The following is a 25,034-nucleotide window of genomic DNA, read 5'->3' as shown; positions in this document are numbered from 1 at the left end:
CTATCCTGGCTAACACGGTGAAACCCCGTCTCTACTAAAAATACAAAAAACTAGCTGGGCGTGGTGGCAGGTGCCTGTAGTCTCAGCTACTTGGGAGGCTGGGGCGGGAGAATGGCGTGAACCCGGGAGGCGGAGCTTGCAGTGAGCCAAGATCATGCCACTGCACTCCAGCCTGGGAGACACAGCGAGACTCCGTCTCAAAAAAAAAAAAAAAAAAAAAAAAAAAAAAAAAAAAAAAGAATGTTATTATATAATAGTAAAATGGGTCAATTTACCAGGGATCTATAACCATTATATTTATATGTACAGGTAGGTATAACAAAGGGCTCCAAAATATATAAATATTGACAAAAGTGAAGCAAGAAATACATAGCAACATAATAGCTGCAGACACTGAGACCCCATTATCAATAATAAATAATAAATAAAAAATTCATGTAAAAGATTAAGAAAACAAAATGTAGATAACATTATAGATTGTAGTATTTTGCATACAGAGAAATATCTGAGAGTAGATAATTTATAAAGAAAAAAGGTTTATTTGGCTCACAGTTCAGCAGACTGTACAAGAAGTACGTGCCTGTATCTGTTTCTGGTGAGGGTCTCAGGAAGCTTTTGATCATAGTGGAAGGTGAAGAAGAACTGGACATATCACACGGTAAAAGATAGAGCAAGTGTGAGGTAAAAGAGCCAGGTTCTTCTAACATAGTTTCTCAAAATTATACAGATATTTGTGTGTCCCCAATAACAATGGAAAAGCAGTCAGATTGTGGAGTCCCTTATATGCCATGAACACGACTTTGGCTCTCATTGTAAACTTGAAGAGAGATCACCAAAACGAAAATAGAATCCTTAGAGAACTTTAAAGCATAAGACAGAAGATGCCTCTACGTGATAGTAAAATTTAAGAAATCTCAGTCTTCTCAGAAACTACTTCCTTTGGAGCACATCTTCTCAGGTCACATATTGAGAACTGGCTTTCTCCTTGACCTCTGGACCTCTCATCTGTGGTGTTTGTTGTATTCACTCTCACATACCTGGGGGTTTAGTTACCATCTCATGTCTCTTCATATTCCAAAGCTCTTTCCCTTGCTTCAGACAAGCTATCAAGTCTAGCTTAGAGACAGCAATACCTGTTTTATTAAAAATAAATAACACAAATATTGCTCATATTCCACAAATAATGTGCTCATTAAAGAGAATGTAATAGAATGTTCTAGTAAATTGATCCCCCAATACTAATTTATAACATACATTTCTAAATATTTAGAAAATATTTTCAATTTGTATAGGCCCTTAACTTTACTACCCGGTACTACTGACTCAAAAATTGGTGGTGGCAATGAGATTTTAAGGTGTGGGCAACTGTATTTTATGCCACTAAATTACTACAATTTTCACTAATCTAGAGTGAAAAATACAGATCTGCTCAGAAATGTGAAATGTTCAGATAATAATGAAACATCTTTAAAAAATTCTTCTTGGCGGGAAGGGGAACATCACACACCGGGGCCTATCATGGGGAGGGGGGAGGGGGGAGGGATTGCATTGGGAGTTATACCTGATATAAATGACGAGTTGATGGGTGCTGACGAGTTGATGGGTGCAGCACACCAACATGGCACAAGTATACATATGTAACAATCCTGCACGTTATGCACATAGAACTTAAAGTATAATAATAATAATTTAAAAAAAAAAATTCCTCTTGGCCGGGTGCGGTGGCTCACACCTGTAATCCCAGCACTTTGGGAGGCCAAGGCGGGCGGATCACAATGTCAACAGATCAAGACCATCCTGGCCAACAAGGTGAAACCCTGTCTCTACTACAAATACAAAAAAAAATTAGCCAGGTGTGGTGGCGCATGCCTGTAGTCCCAGCTACTCGGGAGGCTGAGGCAGGAGAATCGCTTGAACCTGGGAGGCAGAGGTTGCAGTGAGCCAAGATTGCACCACTGCACTCCAGCCTAGGCAACAAGAGTGAAACTCCTCAAAAAAAAAAAAAAAAAAAATTTCTTTCTACACTTACAAATCCCTGTTTTCAGAAAACTCATTTATGGTGAGCATAAATCACCAAAACACATTCTACAGAAAAGAGAAATGAAACCTATAGAATATAATAGGAATTGTTTAATTAAAATTATCCTCACCCAGGAAGACCAGGTTTCTGTAGTTCTCTAACATAACATCTCTATATAAATTCTGCTGAGCCGTGTCCAGGCATTGCCACTCCTCCAGAGAGAATTCTATGGTCACATCCTGAAAAGTCAACGGTCCCTGAAAAAAAAAACGAAACACACACATATATTTCCCAAGTGGCCACGGGCAGAATTTTTCATTTGACTCAAGATGAAATGATAGAATAAGAGAACAGGTTCTAACTTATTGGGATGACCAAACGTATCCACTAAAATAATTTTCAACACAGAAATATTCTCTAATGTATTCTCAAATTCTGAGAAAAAAGAATGCATAAGATCCGCAACACCAGTGTAGATAAGATACTTTTCTGGATAATAAAGTATAAAATTAAGGGCATGATAACAAACATGTATATTTTTTAGTGCTATATTTACATGATACAGAAGTCTTGTATATTTTTCAGATCAAAAAGACATGCTGAGTTAGAAGACACCTCTCAAATTTTAATGTGTACAATTAACTGGAGATCTTGTTATGCATATTTGTTTCATAAGATCTAGAATAAAGTCTGAGTTTCCGAATTTCTGACAAGTTCACCAGTAATGCCTGTTTTTGGCCCAAAAAAGAATCTTTTCTCAAACATTCACCAAGTAGAGGAGCCTGTTTTTCCCAGTTTTTCTGGCCTGTAAACAAAGATGAGAGACCTCATTTTCCAAAGATAGATACATGCAAAGAAAATCTAAGAAAGGCAGGTGCCAGATTAAATGTGATCACTGGTGCACATCAGCTGCATAAAGATACTTAAAAGGCTGGGCATAGTAGCTCATTCCTGTAATCCCAGCACTTTGGGAGGCTGAGGTGGGAGGATCACGAGGCCAGGAGTTCAAGACCAGCCAGGCCAACATGGTGAAACCCCATCTCTACCAATAGTACAAAAATCAGCCAGCCATGGTGGTGCACACGTGTCGTCTCAGCTATTCCAGAGGCCGAGGCAGGAGAATCGCTTGAACTCAGGAGGCGGAGGCTGCAGTGAGCTGAGATCGCGCCACTGCACTCCAGCCTGGGGGACAGAGTGAGACTCTGTCTCAAACGACAACAAAAAAAGATACTTAATAATGAAGAGAAAACTAATTTATAGTGAAAACTGTCGGAGAGCTTTCAACCAAGTGAATCATTAACATCAACTGCACTAGGACAAATTTATTTTATTTATTTATTTATATAATACTTTAAGTTCTAGGGTACATGTGCACAACGTGCAGGTTTGTTACATATGTATACATGTGCCATGTTGGTGTGCTGCACTCATTAACTCGTCATTTACATTAGGTGTATCTCCTAATGCTATCTCTCCCCCCTCCCCCCACTCCACAACAGGCCCCAGTGTGTGATGATCCCCTTCTAGTGTCCAAGTGTTCTCATTGTTCAATTCCCACCTATGAGTGAGAACATGAGGTGTTTGGGTTTTTTGTCCTTGCGATAGTTTGCTGAGAATAATGGTTTCCAGCTTCATCCATGTCTCTACAAAGGACATGAACTCATCCTTTGTTATGGCTGCATAGTATTCCATGGTGTATATGTGCCACATTTTCTTAATCCAGTCTATCATTGATGGACATGTGGGTTGGTTCCAAGTCTTTGCTATTGTGAATAGTGCCGCAATAAACATATGTGTTCATGTGTTTTTATAGCAGCATGATTTATAATCCTTTGGGTATACACCCAGTAAAGGGATGGCTGGGTCAAATGGTATTTCTAGTTCTAGATCCTTAAGAAATCGCCACACTGTCTTCCACAGTGGTTGAACTAGTTTACAGTCCCACCAGCAGTGTAAAAATGTTCCTATTTCTCCACATTCTCTCCAGCATCTGTTGTTTCCTGGTGTTTTAATGATTGCCATTCTAACTGGTGTGAGGTGGTATCTCATTGGGGCTTGATTGGCATTTCTTTGATGGCCAGTGATGATGAGCATTTTTTCATGTGTCTGTTGGCTGCATAAATGTCTTCTTTCGAGATGTGTCTGTTCATATCCTTTGCCCACTTTTTGATGGTTTTTTTTTTTTTTCTTGTAAATGTGTTTGAGTTCTTTGTGTAGATTCTGGATACTAACCCTTTGTCTGGTGAGTAGGTTGCAAAAATTTTTCCCATTCTGTAGGTTGCCTGCTCACTCTGATGGTAGTTTCTTTTGCTGTGCAGAAGCTCTTTAGTTTAATTAGATCCCATTTGTCAATTCTGGCTTTTGTTGCCATTGCTTTTGGTGTTTTAGACATGAAGTCCTTGCCCATGCCTATGTCCTGAATGGTATCGCCTAGGGTTTTTATGGTATTAGGTCTAACATTTAAGTCTTTAATCCATCTTGAATTAATTTTTGTATAAGGCGTAAGGAAGGGATCCAGTTTTAGCTCTCTATATATGGCTAGCCAGTTTTCCCAGCACCATTTATTAAATAGGGAATCCTTTCCCCATTTCTTGTTTTTGTCAGATTTGTCAAAGATCAGATGGTTGTAGACGTGTGGTATTATTTCTGAGGGCTCTATTCTGTTCCATTGGTCTATATCTCTGTTTTGGTACCAGTACCATGCTGTTTTGGTTACTGTAGTCTTGTAGTATAGTTTGAAGTTAGGTAGCATGATGCCTCCAGCTTTGTTCTTTTGGCTTAGGATTCACTTAGCAATGCGGGTTCTTTTTTAGTTCCATATGAACTTCAAAGTAGTTTTTTCCAATTCTGTAAAGAAAGTCATTGGTAGCTTGATGGGGATGGGATTGAATCTATAAATTACCTTGGGCAGTATGGCCATTTTCATGACATTGCTTCTTCCTATCCATGAGAATGTAATGTTTTTCCATTTGTTTGTGTCCCCTTTTATTTCGTTGAGCAGTGGTTTGTAGGTCTCCTTGAAGAGGTGACGGGGAGAATGGAACAAAGTTGGAAAACTCTGCTGGATATTATCCAGGAGAACTTCCCTGACCTAGCAGGCCAACATTCAAATTCAGGATATACAGAGAATGCCACAAAGATATTCCTCGAGAAGAGCAACTCCAAGACATGATTGTCAGATCCACCAAAGTTGAAATGAAGGAAAAAATATTAAGGGCAGCCAGAGAGAAAGGTCGGGATACCCACAAAGGGAAGCCCATCACACTAACAGCAGATCTCTCGGCAGAAACTCTACAAGTCAGAAGAGAGTGGGGGCCAATATTCAACATTCTTAAAGAAGTTTCAACCCAGAATTTCATATCCAGCTAAACTAAGTTTCAAAAGTGAAGGAGAAATAAAATCCTTTACAGACAAGCAAATGCTGAGAGATTTTGTCACCACCAGGCCTGCCCTACAAGAGCTCCTGAAGGAAGCACTAAACATGGAAAGGAACAACCGGTATCAGCCACTGCAAAAACATGCCAAATTGTAAAGACCATCGATGCTAGGAAGAAACTGCATCAACTAATGAGCAAAATAACCAGCTAACATAATAGTGACAGGATCAAATTCACATATAACAATATTAACCTTAAATGTAAATAGGCTACATGCTCCAATTAAAAGACGCAGACTGGCAAATTAGATAAACAGTCAAGGCCCATCAGTATGCTGTATTCAGGAGACCCATCTCTCGTGCACAGACACACATAGGCTCAAAATAAAGGGATGGAGAAAGATCTACCAAGCAAATGGAAAACAAAAAAAAGCAGGGGTTGCAATCCTAGTCTCTGATAAAACAGACTTTAAACCATCAAAGATCAAAAGAGACAAAGAAGGCCATTACATAATGGTAAAGGGATCAATTCAATAAGAAGAGCTAACTTTCCTAAATACATATGCACCCAATACAGGAGCACCCAGATTCATAAAGCAAGTCCTTAAAGATACCTACAAAGAGACTTAGACTCCCCTACAATAGTAACGGGAGACTTTAACACCCCACTGTCAACATTAGACAGATCAACAAGAAAGAAAATTAACAAGGATATCTAGGAATTGAACTCAGCTCTGCACCAAGTGGACCTAATAGACATCTACAGAACTCTTCACCCGAAATCAACAGAATATGCATTCTTCTCAGCACCACATCGCACTTATTCCAAAACGTCCACATAGTTGGAAGTAAAGCACTCCTCAGCAAATGTACAAGAACAGAAATTATAACAAACTGTCTCTCAGACCACAGTGCAATCAAACTAGAACTCAGGTTTAAGAAACTCACTCTAAACCACTCAACTATATGGAAACTGAACAACCTGCTCCTGAATGACTACTGGGTACATAAGGAAATAAAGGCACATATAAAGATGTTCTTTGAAACCAATGAGAACAAAGACACAATATACCAGAATCTCTAGGACACATTTTAAGCAGTGTTTAGAGGGAAATTTATAGCACTAAATGCCCACAAGAGAAAGTAGGAAAGATCTAAAATTGACACCCTAACATCACAATTAAAAGAACTAGAGAAGCAAGAGCGAACACATTCAAAAGCTAGCAGAAGGCAAGAAATAACTAAGATCGGAGTAGAACTGAGGGAGATGGAGACACAAAAAGCCCTTCAAAAGAAAAAAAAAAAAAAGAATCCAGGAGCTGTTTTTTTGAAAAGATCAACAAAATTGATAGACTGCTAGCAAGACTAATAAAGAAGAAAAGAGAGAAGAATCAAATAGATGCAATAAAAAATTATAAACGGGGCCAGGCGCGGTGGCTCAAGCCTGTAATCCCAGCACTTTGGGAGGCCGAGACGGGCGGATCACGAGGTCAGGAGATCGAGACTATCCTGGCTAACACGGTGAAACCCCGTCTCTACTAAAAAAAAAAAAAAAAAAAAAAAAAAAATGATAAACGGGATATCTCCACCGATCCCACAGAAATACAAACTACCATCAGAGAATACTATAAACACCTCTACACAAATTAACTAAAAAACCTACAAGAAATGGATAAATTCCTGGACACATACACCCTCCCAAGACTAAACCAGGAAGAAGCTGAATCTCTGAATAGACCAATAACAGGCTCTGAAATTGAGGCAATAATTAATAGCTTACCAACCAAAAAAAGTCCAGGACCGGACGGATTCACAGCCGAATTCTACCAGAGGTACAAGGAGGAGCTGGTACCATTCCTTCTAAAACTATTCCAATCAATAGAAAAAGAGGGAATCCTCCCTAACTCATTTTATGAGGCCAGCATCATCCTGATACCAAAGCCTGGCAGAAACACAACAAAAAAACAGAATTTTAGACCAATATCCCTGATGAACATTGATGCAAAAATCTTCAATAAAATACTGGCAAACCGAATCCAGCAGCACATCAAAAAGCTTATCCACCATGATCAAGTGGGCTAGGTTGGGGTTGCAAGGTTGCTTCAACATACGCAAATCAATAAACATGATCCAGCATATAAACAGAACCAAAAACAAAAACCACATGATTATCTCAATAGATGCAGAAAAGGCCTTTGACAAAATTCAACAGCCCTTCATGACAAATTTTTATGATGTGCTGATGCACACAGGACACATGGTCACCGCTGTGCATAATAAGATCTCCACTTAATTGTACACACTAAAATTTGAGAGGTGTCTTCTAACTCAGCATGTCTGTGATATTGCCCCCTCAAAAGTATAGTCTGAATTTAGCCATAAAGAAACATCAGTTTTATGCAAAAGCCAAGACAAAGGTAATTCCCATTTTGTGTAATTTTTAATAGCCATTGCCATCCTGTTTTTAAAAACAAATTTTTTTTTTTTTGAGACAAAGTCTTGCTGTGTCACCCAGGCGGGAGTGCAATGGTGCAAACTTGGCTCACTGCAACCTCCGCCTCGCAGGTTCAAGCAATTCTCCTGCCTCAGCCTCCTGAGAAGCTGGGATTATAGGTGCCCACCACGACGCCTGGCTATTTTTTGTATTTTTAGTAGAGACAGGATTTCACCATGCTGGCCAGGATGGTCTCAAACTCCTGACCTCATGTGATCCACCCACCTCGGCCTCCTGAAGTGCTGGGATTACAGGCATGAGCCACAGGGACTAGCCTTAAAAAAGCATTTACTTAATGCTCTTCGGCATAGAGCTAATGGAGAACACAGATGGAAACTCAACACTACATGTTCTTCTTTTCCACTAAGGATTCCAGCTTTTCCCCAATAGGAATCTTGAGTATCCACACCTTGCCATGTTCAACAACCACAAGTGAAACATTTTTAATACTGTAGACCATAAATTCATCATGAGAAAGAATCCTGCATGGCATATAAAATCCAGGATGTAGAGAATATAGAGAAGGCTCTGGTATATAGGAAAGAAATATTTTTCAGAGATTCTTGCCTATCATAAGAATTTTAAAAGGTAGTTAAAACAAACTCATTAGGGATGAAAAGCACAAGTAGAGATGTAAAGGTTTGCAAGGGCTAAACGCATGGCATTCCAGGAGGCAGAATAGACACAGCTCTTCATCTGAGACACGTTTAGCTGAAAAAAAGCCAATTTTTTTTCTCTTTCTCCTCTTTCTCTGGGATTCCTTCTCAGATAAGATTCTCTGGACAAATTACACCTGCATCTTGAGAGAACATGCCTTTAAAGGTATCAGCACCACCTCCTTACCTGCTACCATCGCACTCACAGGCAGAAGGACCAAGACCTGCAGAGAAAGTCCATCCATTTCTTTCCTTTGTAAGAGATTTCGGAACTATGAGCTGCCCTGTGGAGTTAAAAATGTTTCTCCTTTCCTGTCCTCAGGTGCCCTCCCCTGTCACAGATATGAGCAATTTTTGCTACATAATGGAAATATGGGCCACACTGTCCTGTCCCTACCAAACCCAAACACTTCAGGCCCTGTGACCACCCTTTAGTGAAAAAGAGGAACTTAACTTCCATGAATGTATTTTAAACGTCTCAAACTCGACTCTGGCCTCACCACAGTCACAAGAGGCCCTTAATTACAACAATATGGATGCTTCCAGGGCAATAAATAGAATCTGTGGGGAGGGCACAACTGGAGATTTCTGCAAATTGACCATGTACTTTTTGTTTTTGTTTTTGTTTTTTTAAGATGGAGTCTCACCCTGTTGCCCAGGCTGGAGTACAGTGGCCGGATCTCAGCTCACTGCAAAGTCCGCCTCCCGGGTTTACACCATTTTCCTGCCTCAGCCTCCAGAGCAGCTGGGACTACAGGCGCCCGCCACCTTGCCCGGCTAGTTTTTTGTGTTTTTTAGCCACCGCACCCAGCGACCATGTCCTTTTAATTAGAAGCCTGAGCTCATAACCACTTAACTAAGCATTGCCTCTGAAACTTTAATGAGCTTATGAAATCACTTAGTAATTTTGGCCTCACTCTATGTAATGTGATTCTGCAGGTTTTGAAAGGGTCCATAAATGAGTGTTTTAAACAAGTTCCCTGTCAATGCTGATATTTCTTCCCCTGGGCTCATCACTAGCATTAGTTAGAGAAAGCAGGCACAGCTCAGAGTCCCTTACATTCAGCACTCTTATCACAACACAAATACTTCTGGTACAAATAAAGACAACCAATCTCCACCATAAAGTATTATATTTTTTTCCTGGCTCTTTAAAGTTTACAAACTAAACAGAAGGCAGGAGTGTCTGAATAGGTCTGCATTTGGAAAACAACATGTACACTTGCACTGTGCAATGTTTACTAAGTAGGTACTATGTGCTCAAGAGGATGTTACAGAGCACTGTGCTGGGAATAACACATTATATGACTTAATCCTCATAACACCCTGGGAGTTGGTACTAAGTGTTTAATAATTCCTAGGATTTAGATACAGGACACATCCTGTATCTAAAAGAAATCTTTTGTTTCTCTGTCACTGATTTTTAAAAAATTTATATAATAGAAGCTAAATATAGACAGATGAGAGGAATACAGAAGAGTTTAGTGTAATTTTAAAACTCTAATTTTGTTTATATTTACTTGTTTGTGACTTGTGGAGAAACTACTGGATCTGCAGGATAATTTTAGACAGTTTTTCTGAAACATAATTAAAAGATAAATTTTCTTCAGCCCCAGAGAAACTCCACAACAGAACAGACATAAAACTGTTTTATTACACAATTAAACCTGAATGTGACATGCATCACAGTCAATCTGCTTAAGAGATTGCAAAGCTAGAAAGACAGTAACCATAATTAGTTCACAAGTTAGTATAGCACCATGTCATAGACAGTTCATCCTAAATTCACCTGGTAATTGGGAAGGCTAGCCATGCAGGCTAATCAGTTTTGTTCAATGACAAAATAAACTTTTCACATCTTCATGAAAGGAGGTAATTTTGCAACTTGAAGCCAGGTGCCTGCTGAAAGTAGGCTGTTAATCTCCTACAAAAATGGCTGAATAGGGTGCTATCTTTTTGGCTATTTACACTTTAAAGCAATGGCTCTCTACTCCCTGAGCACTTGGCTACAACTCTCTTGCTTGCCCTCTCCTGTTAGCTAGTGTCCTCTCTTGACCACTACCCATCTGCCATTGAGGCCGAGCCCACTGCATAGGGCTCACAGCTGAAAGCTCACATCTTACATAAACCACAACTGCCACAACAGCACTCCAGTGTCACCCCAGAGAGGGAAGCCTGAGGCTACAGGAGGAGAGCCTGCAGGCCTCCTGGGGAGAACTGCACCTGCATAATAATGGAAATTGGAACAGTAATTCAGCCTCGGTTTTTATTTACAATGATGACATGGAAAAACTACTGCTGGATTTCCAACATGAGTCCAAGTACAGATAGCTCCAAAAGTTCTCAGTGTGACAGCCCATCTCATTCACAGACACCAGGGAATACTTAATAGTGCAGACACCCAAAGCATTGGACAGAAAAACAGCTCTCAATCTAAGCAAGATTATGCTGAGAGAAAAAAAAAAGTTAAATGCATTTTAAGTAAAAACTCATTTTAGGCCAGGTGTAGTGGCTCACGCTTGTAATCCCACCACTTTGGAAGGCCAAGGTGGGCAGATCACGAGGTCAGGAGGTGGCATGAGCCTATAATCCCAGCTACTCGGGAGGCTGAGGCAGGAGAATCGCTTGAACTAGGGAGGTGGAGGATGTAGTGAGCCGAGCCCACACCATTGCACTCTAGCCGGGGAGACAAGAGTGAAACTCTGTCTCAAAAAAAAAAAAAAACCACTATAATTATGCTTACCTATAGTTATCCCTATTAGATAAATTAATAATTGTGTCAGACCAATATCTACTTTAACAATTTGGTAGTAAATTTTATTTGGATATTAGAAATAAATACCTAACTATAAATAACTTTATAGTTATAAGGCATGTAAGAATTTTTAAAATTGTAGCCATAATTCAGTTAAAACACTTTATATATTTATATATATGTGTGTGTGTGTATATATATATATACACACTTTATATGTTTCAAAAGTATGAACAGCCATATTAAAATGACTAATGAGTATTCAATCAAAGTAAACATTTTGGCCTTATATTCATACTACTAAGAAAATGCTGTTTAATTTATATGAATGCAGGTTGTCTACAAACACTACACTTATAACTATGCTAATTGTTCTAAAGTAATAAAACTGACGTACAACTATAGACTTTACTGTTCAGTTTACACACTGAACTGTTCTTGCTTTTGCAGTGTAACTGCTTCAGCATGCAAATATTAGATTATTACCTTATACAATCAGTTTTCTGTCAAAGAAACGTACTCAGTATTTTTTAGCTTTATCATTCTGCATTGCTAAATTTCATTCTATCTTTGTGCTCAATGTTTTGTGTTTTTTTTTGTTTTTGTTTTTTTTTTTTTTGAGATGGAGTTTTGCTTTTGTTGCCCAGGCCAGAGTGCAATGGGCGATCTCGGCTCACTGCAACCTCCGCCTCCTGGGTTCAAGCAATTCTCTGGCCTCGGCCTCCCGAGTAGTTGAGATTACAGGCATGCACCACCACGTGGAGCTAATTTTTTATATTTTTAGTAGACACGGAGTTTCTCCATGTTGGTCAGGTTGGTCTCAAACTGCTGACATCAGGTGATCTGCCCGACTAGGCCTCCCAAAGTTCTGGGATTACAGGCGTAAGTCACCACACCCAGCCTTATGTGTTCGTAATATGAACTTTAAACAAATCTTTGTCTCCTTTAAAGACTATATATATATATATATATATATATATATACACACATACCTACACCAATGCAAAAGCAAAGTAATGAATCTAAATAAAAATAGTCCTGAGTCACAAAGAATGATGAGGTTCATTTTGTTTTAATATGGTTTATATATATTTCAAAAAAGTAGAGAAAAATATCTACATATAACCTAAATGCTTTAAAAAAGAGAGAGAAGCAACATATATTTTATTTTCAGGTAAGAGAATAAAGCCTCTTATTTCTAATTTATATTTTCTCCTACAAAAGTCAAGTCTCGCCGGGCGCGGTGGCTCAAGCCTATAATCCCAGCACTTTGGGAGGCCGAGACGGGCGGATCACGAGGTCAAGAGATCGAGACCATCCTGGCTAACACGGTGAAACCCCGTCTCTACTAAAAAATACAAAAAAAAAAAAACTAGCCGGGCGAGGTGGTGGGCGCCTGTAGTCCCAGCTACTTGGGAGGCTGAGGCAGGAGAATGGCGTAAACCCAGGAAGCAGAGCTTGCAGTGACCTGAGATCCAGCCACTGCACTCCAGCCCGGGCGACAGAGCGAGACTCCGTCTCAAAAAAAAAAAAAAAAAAAAAAAAAAGTCAAGTCTCTTGACATATTCTTAAATTGTTAGACATCTGAATTTCAGCAGACACTGAAAATCTAAGGAGTATCCTTGGGCACACTGTACGCACTTGAAAAAATGCATATAAAAAAATAGCAGAAGAGAAAAAGCTGTTATAAAAAATGTACTGGTACACATAAATAGAAAAAGTTCTTAGAGACCTATGAAAAGATGCAGATTCTAACACAACAATAGTAAGAGGCTAAAAGACCTCACAGACACTATTAGACAGATTATTGAGGCAGAAATAAACAAAGATATTTAAACCTACATTCAGCACTTGACCAAAGAGTCCCAGTAGACATCTACAGGACTCTCCATCTAAAAACATCATAATATACACTCTTCTTATTACCACATGGCACATACTCTCAAATTGACCACACAGCCAGGAATCAAACAATCATCAGCAAATCCAAAAATCTTCAAAACATACCAATCACAAAGACCACAGCTTGATAAAAATACAATTCAATACACAGAAAACCACTTGAAACCATACAATCACATGGAAATTAAACAACCTGCACTTGAATGACTTTTGGGTAAATAATAAAATTAAGGAGGGGCAGAGCAAGATGGCCGAATAGGAACAGCTCCAGTCTCCAAGGCCCAGCGCGAGCGACACAGAAGACAGGTGATTTCCGCATTTTCAACTGAGGTACTGGGTTTATCTCACTAGGTAGTGCCTGACAATCAGTGCTGGTCAGCTGCTGCAGCCCGACCAGCGAGAGCTGAAGCAGGGCGAGGCATCCCCTCATCTGGGAAGCGCAAGGGGGAAGGGAATCCCTTTTCCTACCCAGGGGAACTGAGACACACAACACCTGGAAAATCGGGTAACTCCCACCCCAATACTGCGCTCTACCAAGGATCTTAGCAAACAGGCACACCAGGAGACTATACCCCACACCTGGCCCGGAGGGTCCCACACCCACGAAGCCTCCCTCATTGCTAGCACAGCAGTCTGTGATCTTCCTGCAAGGCAGCAGCGAGGCTGGGGGAGGGGCGCCTGCCATTGCTGAGGCTTAAGTAGATAAACAAAGTGGCTGGGAAGCTCGAACTGGGTGGAGCTCACAGCAGCTCAAGTCGTCCTGCCTGTCTCTGTAGACTCCACCTCTGGGGACAGGGCACAGCTAAACAACAACAACAACAACAACAACAACAACAAAAAGCAGCTGAAACCTCTGCAGACCCAAACGACTCTGTCTGACAGCTTTGAAGAGAGTAGTGGATCTCCCAACACGGAGGTTGAGATCTGAGAATGGACAGACTGCCTGCTCAAGTGGGTCCCTGAACCCTGAGTAGCCTAACTGGGAGACATCCCCCACTAGGGGCAGACCGACACCCCACACCTCACACGGTGGAGTACACCCCTGAGAGGAAGCTTCCAAAGCAAGAATCAGACAGGTACACTCGCTGTTCAGCAATATTCTATCTTCTGCAGCCTCTGCTGCTGATACCCAGGCAAACAGGGTCTGGAGTGGACCTCAAGCAATCTCCAACAGACCTACAGCTGAGGGTCCTGACTGTTAGAAGGAAAACTAACAAACAGGAAGGACACCCACACCAAAACCCCATCAGTACGTCACCATCATCAAAGACCAGAGGCAGATAAAGCCACAAAGATGGGGAAAAAGCAGGCCAGAAAAGCTGGAAAGTCAAAAAATAAGAGCGCATCGCCCCCTGCAAAGGAACGCAGCTCATCGCCAGCAACGGATCAAAGCTGGTCGGAGAATGACTTTGACGAGATGAGAGAAGGCTCCAGTCCATCAAACTTCTCAGAGCTAAAGGAGGAATTACATACCCAGCGCAAAGAAACTAAAAATCTTGAGAAAACAGTTGAAGAATTGATAACTAGAATAATTAAAGCAGAGAAGGCCATAAACGAATGGACAGAGATGAAAACCATGACACGAGAAATACGTGACAAATGTACAAGCTTCAGTAACTGACTCGATCAACTGGAAGAAAGAGTATCAGCGATTGAGGATCAAATGAATGAAATGAAGTGAGAAGAGAAACCTAAAGAAAAAAGAAGAAAAAGAAATGAACAAAGCCTGCAAGAAGTATGGGATTATGTAAAAAGACCAAATCTACGTCTGATTGGGGTGCCTGAAAGTGAGGGGGAAAATGGAATCAAGTTGGAAAACACTCTTCAGGATATCATCCAGGAGAACTTCACCAACCTAGTAGGGCAGGCCAACATTCAAATTCAGGAAATAGAGAGAATGCCACAAAGATACTCCTCGAGAAGAGCAACTCCAAGACATATAATTGCCAGATTCACCAAAGCTGAAATGAAGGAAAAAATCTTAAGGGCAGCCAGAGAGAAAGGTCGGGATACCCACAAAGGGAAGCCCATCACACTAACAGCAGATCTCTCGGCAGAAACTCTACAAGCCAGAAGAGAGTGGGGGCCAATATTCAACATTCTTAAAGAAAGAATTTTCAACCCAGAATTTCCTATCCAGCCAAACTCAGTTTCATAAGTGAAGGAGAAATAAAATCCTTTACAGATAAGCAAATGCTTAGAGATTTTGTCACCACCACGCCTGCCTTACAAGAGACCCTGAAGGAAGCACTAAACATGGAAAGGAACAACCGGTACCAGCCATGGCAAAACCATGCCAAAATGTAAAGACCATCGAGGCTAGGAAGAAACTGCATCAACTAACGAGCAAAATAACCAGTTAATATCATAATGGCAGATCAAGTTCACACATAACAATATTAACCTTAAATGTAAATGGACTAAATGCTCCAATTAAAAGACACAGACTGGCAAACTGGATAAAGAGTCAAGACCCATCAGTCTGCTGTATTCAGGAGACCCATCTCACATGCAGAGACATACATAGACTCAAAATAAAGGGATGGAGGAAGATCTACCAAGCAAGTGGAGAACAAAAAAAAGCAGGGGTTACAATACTAGTCTCTGATAAAACAGACTTTAAACCATCAAAGATCAAAATAGACAAAGGCGGCCATTACATAATGGTAAAGGGATCAATTCAACAGGAAGAGCTAACTATCCTAAATATATATGCACCCAATACAGGAGCACCCAGATTCATAAAGCAAGTCCTTAAAGACTTACAAAGAGACTTAGATTACCATACAATAATAATGGGAGACTTCAACACCCCACTGTCAACATTAGACAGATCAACGAGACAGAAAGTTAACAAGGATATCCAGGAATTGAACTCATCTCTGCAGCAAGCAGACCTAATAGACATCTACAGAACTCTCCACCCCAAATCAACAGAATATACATTCTACTCAGCACCACATCACACTTATTCCAAAATTGACCACATAAATTGGAAGTAAAGCACTCCTCAGCAAATGTACAAGAACAGAAATTATAACAAACTGTCTCTCAGACCACAGTGCAATCAAACTAGAACTCAGGATTAAGAAACTCAATCAAAACCGCTCAACTACATGGAAACTGAATAACCTGCTCCTGAATGACTACTGGGTACATAACGAAATAAAGGCAGAAATAAAGATGTTCTTTTTTTTTTTTTTTTTTTTTTTTGAGACAGAGTCTCGCTTAGTCGCCCAGGCTGGAGTGCAGTGGCGCGATCTCGGCTCACTGCAAGCTCCGCCTCCCGGGTTCACGCCATTCTCCTGCCTCAGCCTCCCGAGTAGCTGGGACTACAGGCGCCCGCCGCCTCGCCCGGCTAATTTTTTTGCATTTTTTTAGTAGAGACGGGGTTTCACAGTGTTAGCCAGGATGGTCTCGATCTCCTGACCTTGTGATCCGCCCGCCTCGGCCTCCCAAAGTGCTGGGATTACAGGCGTGAGCCACCGCGCCCGGCCTAAAGATGTTCTTTGAAACTAATGAGAACAAAGATACAACATACCAGAATCTCTGGGATACATTTTAAGCAGTGTGTAGAGGGAAATTTATAACACTAAATGCCCACAAGAGAAAGCTGGAAAGATCTAAAATTGACACACTAACATCACAATTAAAAGAACTAGAGAAGCAAGAGCAAACACATTCAAAAGCTAGCAGAAGGCAAGAAATAACTAAGATCAGAGCAGAACTGAAGGAGATAGAGACACAAAAAACCCTCCAAAAAAATCAATGAATCCAGGAGTTGGTTTTTTGAAAAGATCAACAAAATTGATAGACCGCTACCAAGACTAATAAAGAAGAGAGAAGAATCAATTAGATGCAATAAAAAATGATAAAGGGGATATCACCACTGACCCCACAGAAATACAAACTACCATCAGAGAATACTATAAACACCTCTACGCAAATAAACTAGAAAATCTAGAAGAAATGGATAATTTCCTGGACACTTACACTCTCCCAAGACTAAACCAGGATGAAGCTGAATCCCTGAATAGACCAATAGCAGGCTCTGAAATTGAGGCAATAATTAAAAGCCTACCAACGAAAAAAAGTCCAGGACCAGATGGATTCACAGCTGAATTCTACCAGAGGTACAAGGAGGAACTGGTACCATTCCTTCTGAAACTATTCCAATCAATAGAAAAAGAGGGAATCCTCCCTAACTCATTTTATGACATCATCCTGATACCAAAGCCTGGCAGAGACACAACAAAAAAAGAGAATTTTAGACCAATATCCCTGATGAACATCGATGCAAAAATCCTCAATAAAATACTGGCAAACCGGATCCAGCAGCACATCAAAAAGCTTATCCACCATGATGAAAGTGGGCTTCATCCCTTGGATGCAAGGCTGGTTCAACATATGCAAATCAATAAACATAATCCAGCATATAAACAGAACCAAAGACAAAAACCACATGATTATCTCAATAGATGCAGAAAAGGACTTCGACAAAATTTAACAGCCCTTCATGCTAAAAACGCTCAATAAATTTGGTATTGATGGAACGTATCTCAAAATCATAAGAGCTATTTATGACAAACCCACAGCCAATATCATACTGAATGGGCAAAAACTGGAAAAATTCCCTTTGAAAACTGGCACAAGACAGGGATGCCCTCTCTCACCACTCCAACATAGTGTTGGAAGTTCTGGCTAGGGCAATCAGGCAAGAGAAAGAAATCAAGGGTATTCAGTTAGGAAAAGAAGAAGTCAAATTGTCCCTGTTTGCAGATGACATGATTGTATATTTAGAAAACCCGATTGTCTCAGCCCAAAATCTCCTTAAGCTGATAAGAAACTTCAGCAAAGTCTCAGGATACAAAATTAATGTGCAAAAATCACAAGCATTCTTATACACCAGTAACAAACAGAGAGCCAAATCATGAATGAACTTCCATTCACAACTGCTTCAAAGAAAATGAAATACCTAGGAATCCAACTTACTAGGGATGTAAAGGACCTCTTCAAGGAGAACTACAAACCACTGCTCAGTGAAATAAAAGAGGACACAAACAAATGGAAGAACATACCATGCTCATGGATAGGAAGAATCAACATCGTGAAAATGGCCATACTCCCCAAGGTAATTTATAGATTCAATGCCATCCCCATCAAGCTACCAATGACTTTCTTCACAGAATTGGAAAAAACGGCTTTAATGTTCATATGGAACCAAAAAAGAGCCCGCATTGCCAAGACAATCCTAAGTCAAAAGAACAAAGCTGGAGGCATCACACTACCTGACTTCAAACTATACTACAAGGCTACAGTAACCAAAACAGCATGGTACTGGTACCAAAACAGAGATATAGACCAATGGAACAGAACAGAGTCCTCAGAAATAATACCACACATCTACAGCCATCTGATCTTTGACAAACCTGAGAAACACAAGAAATGGGGAAAGGATTCCCTATTTAATAAATGGTGCTGGGAAAATTGGCTAGCCATAAGTAGAAAGCTGAAACTGGATCCTTTCCTTACTCCTTATACGAAAATTAATTCAAGATGGATTAGAGACTTAAATGTTAGACCTAATACCATAAAAACCCTAGAAGAAAACCTAGGTATTCAGGACATAGGCATGGGCAAGGACTTCATGTCTAAAACACCAAAAGCAACGGCAACAAAAGCCAAAATTGACAAATGGGATCTAATTAAACTAAAGAGCTTCTGCACAGCAAAAGAAACTACCATCAGAGTGAGCAGGCAACCTACAGAATGGGAGAAAATTTTTGCAATGTACTCATCTGACAAAGGGCTAATATCCAGAACCTACAAAGAACTCAAACAAATTTACAAGAAAAAAACAACCCCATCGAAAAGTGGGCAAAGGATATGAACAGACAGTTCTCAAAAGAAGACATTCATACAGCCAACAGACACACGAAAAAATGCTCATCATCACTGGCCATCAGAGAAATGCAAATAAAAAACACAATGAGATACCATCTCACACCAGTTAGAATGGCAATCATTAAAAAGTCAGGAAACAACAGGTGCTGGAGAGGATATGGAGAAATAGGAACACTTTTACACTGTTGGTGGGATTGTAAACTAGTTCAACCATTATGGAAAACAGTATGACGATTCCTCAAGGATCTAGAACTAGAAGTACCATATGACCCAGCCATCCCATTACTGGGTATATACCCAAAGGATTATCAATCATGCTGCTATAAAGACACATGCACACGTATGTTTATTGCGGCACTATTCACAATAGCAAAGACTTGGAATCAACCCAAATGTCCATCAGTGACAGATTGGATTAAGAAAATGTGGCACATATACACCATGGAATACTATGCAGCTATAAAAAAGGATGAGTTTGTGTCCTTTGTAGGGACATGGATGCAGCTGGAAACCATCATTCTCAGCAAACTATCGCAAGAACAGAAAACCAAACACCGCATGTTCTCACTCATAGGTAGGAACTGAACAATGAGATCACTTGGACTCGGGAAGGGGAACATCATACACCGGGGCCTATCATGGGGAGAGGGGAGGGGGGAGGGATTGCATTGGGAGTTATACCTGATGTAAATGACGAGTTGATGGGTGCTGACGAGTTGATGGGGGCAGCGCGCCAACATGGCACAAGTATACATATGTAACAAACCTGCACGTTATCCACATGTACCCTAGAACTTAAAGTATAATAATAATAATAAATAAATAAATAAAGATATTCAAAGGAAAAAAAAAATTAAGGCGGAAATTTAAAAGTTTTTGAAACAAAGCTACAACACTGCAGAATCTCTGCAACACAGCTAAGGCAGTGTTAACAGGGAAATTAACAGCATTAAATGGTCACATCAAAAACATCTCAATTTAACAACCTAACATCATAAATAAAAGAATGAGAGAAGCAAGAGTAAAGCAACTCCTAAGCTAGCAGCATATAAAAAAATAACCAAAATAAGATCAGAACTGAAGATTTAGATATGAAAAATTATACAAAAGAACAAGAAATCCAAGAGATACATCTTTGAAAGAAATAAATAAGGTAAATAACTAGCTAGATTAATGAAGAATAAAGAGAAGATTCAAATAAACAGTTAATGACAAAAGAAATTATCACTGACCCCACAAAAATACAAAATACAAAGAACTACTGAAGTCTACTATGAACACCTGTCTGCACACAAACTAAAAAACCTAATAGAAATACATAAATTTCTGGACAAATACATTCTCAAAAGACTGAACAAAAGAGAAATTAAATTCCTGAATAGACCAATAACAAATTCCAAAATTGAATAAGTAATAAATAGCCTTCCAACCAAAATAAAGCCCAGGGTTAGACAAATTCACAGCTGAATTCTATCAGATGTAAAATGAAGAGCCTGTACCATTCCTACTAAAACTATTCCAAAATTGAGAGGAAGGAACTCCTCCTCAGCTCATTACATATAAACAGCAACATTCTGATACCAAAACCTGGCAGAGATAAAACAAAAAATAGAAAACTTCCGGCCAATATTCCTGATGAACACTGATGAAAAAATCCTCAACAAAATGCTGGCAAACCAAATCCAGCAGCACATCAAGAAGCTACTCCACTATGATCAAGTAGGATGCAAGGTTGGTTCAACATGCAACAATTAAAAAATGTTATTCATCGCATAAAGAGAACTAAAGATAACCAAAAAAATTATGTCAATAGATGCAGAAAAAGATTTCAATAAAATTTATCACCCTTCATTTTTAAAATCCTCCACAAACTAGGCTTTCAAGGTATGTACTTCAAAATAATGAGTTATCTATGACAAATCCAAAGCAAACATAGTGAATGGACACAAGCTGAAAGCGTTTCTGTTTGAAAACTGGCATACTTTCTCTCACCACTCCTATTTAAGAGAATTGGAAGTCCTGGCCAGAGCAATCAGACAAGAGATAAAATAAAACGCATTCAAACAGGAAGAAAGGAAGTCAAACTATACCTGTTTGCAGATGACATAGTTCTGTATCTAGAAAACCCTACAGTCTCTGCAGAAAAGCTCTTCAAACTGACAAACCACTTCAGCAAAATTTCAGAATACACAACAAATGTATAAAAATTGGCAGAATCTCTGTATATCAACAACATTCAAGCCAAAAGCCAAATCAAAAACACAATCCCCTTCACAATTGCCACACACACACACAAAATATCTAGGAGTACACCTAACCAGAGAAGTGAAAAGATTTCTATGTCAAGAATCACAAAACACTGCTTAAAGAGTCAGAGATAGCCGGATGTGGTAGCTCATGCCTGTAATCTCAGCACTTTGGGAAGCCGAGGCGGGTGGATCATTTGAGGTCAGGAGATCAAGACCAGCCTGGCCAACATGATAAAACTCTATCGCTACTAAAAATACAAAAATTACCTGGGCGTGGTGGTGGGCACCTGTAATCCCAGCTATTCAGGAGGCTGAGGCAAGAGAATAGCTTGAATCCAGGAGGCAGAGGTTGCAGTGAGCCAAGATTGTGCCATTGCACTCCAGCCTGGGTGACAAAGCAAGACTCTGACTCAAAAAAAAAAAAAGAAAAAAAGAAAAAAAAAATCAGAGATAACACAAATAAATGGAAAACCATTCTATTCTATGCTCATAGGTAGAAAAGATCAAAAATGATTAAAATGGCCATACTGCCCCCAAAAGAAGAGATTTCATGCTATTCTTATCAAACTACCAAAAACATTCCTTAAAAATAAATAAATAAATCCTTTAAAAAAAAAAAACATTCTTAACAGAACTACAAAAAATTATTTTAAAATTCATATGGAACCAAAAAGAGCCAGAGTAGCCAAGGCAATCCTAAGCAAAAAGAACAAAGCTAGAGGCATTACATTACCTGACTTCAAACTATACGACAGGGCTACAGTAACCAGTCACATAATACTGGTACAAGAAACAGACTCATAGACCAATACAACAGAATAGAGAGCCCAGAAATAATGCCACACACCTATAACCATCTGATCTTTGACAAAACTAACAAGAGGAATGTGGGAAGAATTCCCTATTTAATAAATGGTGCTGGGATAACCACCTAGCACTATGTAGAAAATTCAAACTGGACCCCTTCCTTACATCATATACAAAAATCAATTCAAGATGAATTAAAGCCTTAAATGTAAAACTTAAAATTATATATTTAAAAAAAAACCCTAAAGATAACCTAGAAAATACCATTCTAGACATGGGAACTAACAAAGATTTTATGATGAAAATACCAAAAGCAATAGCAACAGCAGCAATTGACAAATGGGACCTAATTAAACTAAATATCTTCTTCACAGCAATGGAAACCATAACAGAGTAAACACACAACCTATAGAATAAAATATTTCCAAACTATGCATTTGACAAAGGTCTAATGTCCAGAATCCATATCCATAAAAAACTTAAGTTTACAAGAAACAAACAAATGGCCTCCTTAAAAAGTAGACAAAAGGCAGCCGGGCTCAGTGGCTTATGCCTGTAATCCCAGCACTCTCAGAGGCCAAGGTAGGTGGGTCACCTGAGGTCAGGAGTTCGAGATCAGCCTGGCCAACATGATGAAACCCAGTCTTTACTAAAAATACAAAAAGTTAGCCAAGCATGGTGGTGGACACTTGTAATTCCAGCTACTCGGGAGGCTGAGGCAGGAGAATCTCTTGAACCCAAGAGGCGGAGGTTGCAGTGAGCCAAGATCACACCATTGCACTCCAGCCTGGGCAACAAGAGCCAAACTCCATCTTAAAAAAAAAAAAAAAAAGTAGGCAAAAGGCTAGGAGTGATGGCTCACGTCTGTAATCCCAGCACCTTGGGAGGCCAAGCAAGAAAGATCACTTGAGGTCAGGAGTTTGAGACCAGCCTGGCCAACAAGGTTAAACCTCGACTACTAAAAATACAAAAATTATAGCAGAGTATGGTGGCAGATGCCTGTAATTCCATCCACTCAGGAGGCTGGGGCAGGAGAATCGCTTGAACCCAGGAGGTGAAGGTGGTCGTTTGCTGAGATTATGCCACTGCACTTTAGCCCGGGTGACAGAGTGAGACTTCGTAGACAAAAAACATGAACAAATGTTTTTCAAAATAAGATACATATCTGGTTAACAAGCATACGAAAAAAATACTCATCAGTAGAGAAACGCAAAGAAAAAACCACAACGAGATTCCATCTCACAACAGTCAAAATGGCTATTACAAAGTCAAAAAATAACATGCTGGCAAGGTTTCAGAGAAAAGGGTATGTGATGCTAGCAGGAGTGTAAATTAATTCAACCATTGTGAAAAGCAGTGTGGTGGTTACTCACAGAACTAAAAATAGAATTACCATTTGACCCAACAACTTCATAATTGGGTATATACCCAAAGAAATGTAAGTTATTCTGTCATAGACACACGCACATGCATGTTCATTGCAGCACTATTCACAACAGCAAAGACATGGAATCAACCTAAATGCCTACCAATGGTAAACTAGAGAAAGAAAATATGGTATGGTAAGGTGTGGTGGCTCATGCCTGTAGTTTCAGCACTCTGGGAGGCTGAGGCAGGTAAACTGCCTGAGCTCAGGAGTTCAAGACCAGCCTAAACAACATGGAAAAACCCCATCTCAACAAAAAATACAAGAAGAAAAATTAGCTGGGCTTGGTGGCACACACCTGTAGTACCAGCTGCTTGGGGACTGAGGTAGAAGAACTGCTTGAGCCTGGGAGGTTGAGGCTGCAGTAAGCCGAGATCACGCCACTATACTACAGCCTGGGTGACAGAGTGAGACCCAGTCTCCAAAAATAAGTAAAATAAAATAAAATAAAAGATTTAATAGAAACAAAATATGGTACATAAACATCATGGAATACTGTGTTGCCATAAAAAGTGACCAAGATTATGTTATTTGCAGCAACATGGATGGAGCTGGAGACTATTATCCTTAGAAAACTAATGCAGAAAGAGAAAGTCAAATGCATGTTCTCATTTATTAGTAAGAGCTAAATAAGAACACATGGGCACAAAGAGGGTAACAACAGACACTGAGTTCTAGTTAAGGGTGGAAGATGGAAAACAAAGAGGATCAGAAAAATAATACCTGTGTAGTACTGTGCTTAATACCTCAGTGACAAGATATTCTGCACACCAACCCCCCGACACAATTTTACCTATATAACAAACCTGCACATGTACTCCTGAATCAAAAATAAAAGTTAAAACAAAAGAACTCGCCGGCCAGGCACAGTGGCTGGCTCACACCTATAATCCCAGCACTTGGGAGGCCAACACAGGCTGATCACGAGGTCAGGAGTTTGAGACCATCCTGGCCAACACAGTGAAACCCTGTCTCTACTAAAAATACAAAAATTAGCCAGGCGTGGTGGCAGGCGCCTGTAGTCGCAGCTTCTCGGGAGGCTGAGGCAGGAGAATTGCTTGAAACCAGAAGGCCGAGGTTGCAGTGAGCTGAGATTGTGTCACTGCACTCTAGCCTAGGCAACAAGAGTGAAACTCTGTCTCAAAAGCAAACAGACAAAAAACAAAAGCAAACAAACAAAAAAACAAAGAACTCTATGGGTTGGGGAGAGTGCAATGCAAGTGGAAGGACTGGTTTGTGCTACAAAGAGTGGCCCAGGTGTGACTCTACTCTGATTAATTTCTGGGTCCATGCAGGGAGATGAGATTATGAACAGATTGTCTAGAACCCCAGGTTGGTGGCGAAAACAGGTTGCTGCTGCAGATTCAGTGTCTGGGGGTTGGGATACACCAGGAGACTTGTAGACACTTTTGTGAGTTTTTGGCAAGAAACACTAGGATCAAAAA

The 25,034-nt window shown here is 39.9% G+C and overlaps 1 protein-coding gene across 1 annotated transcript in view; it reads right to left on the bottom strand.

Moving 5' to 3' along the window:
* Nucleotides 1-25,034, bottom strand: part of LOC105464255 (zinc finger protein 729-like) — a 424,831-nt gene that overhangs the window by 15,713 nt on the left and 384,084 nt on the right. The window contains 2 exon segments of the mRNA XM_071088044.1: nt 1,038-1,133; nt 2,151-2,277. Coding sequence (XP_070944145.1) covers nt 1,038-1,133; nt 2,151-2,277 — 223 coding nt within the window.

Source organism: Macaca nemestrina, chromosome 20, assembly GCF_043159975.1.
Source record: "Macaca nemestrina isolate mMacNem1 chromosome 20, mMacNem.hap1, whole genome shotgun sequence".
Lineage (NCBI taxonomy): Eukaryota > Metazoa > Chordata > Mammalia > Primates > Cercopithecidae > Macaca > Macaca nemestrina.
The sequence above is the reverse complement of the archived record's forward strand: the minus strand, read 5'-3'. Positions and strand labels throughout refer to the sequence as shown.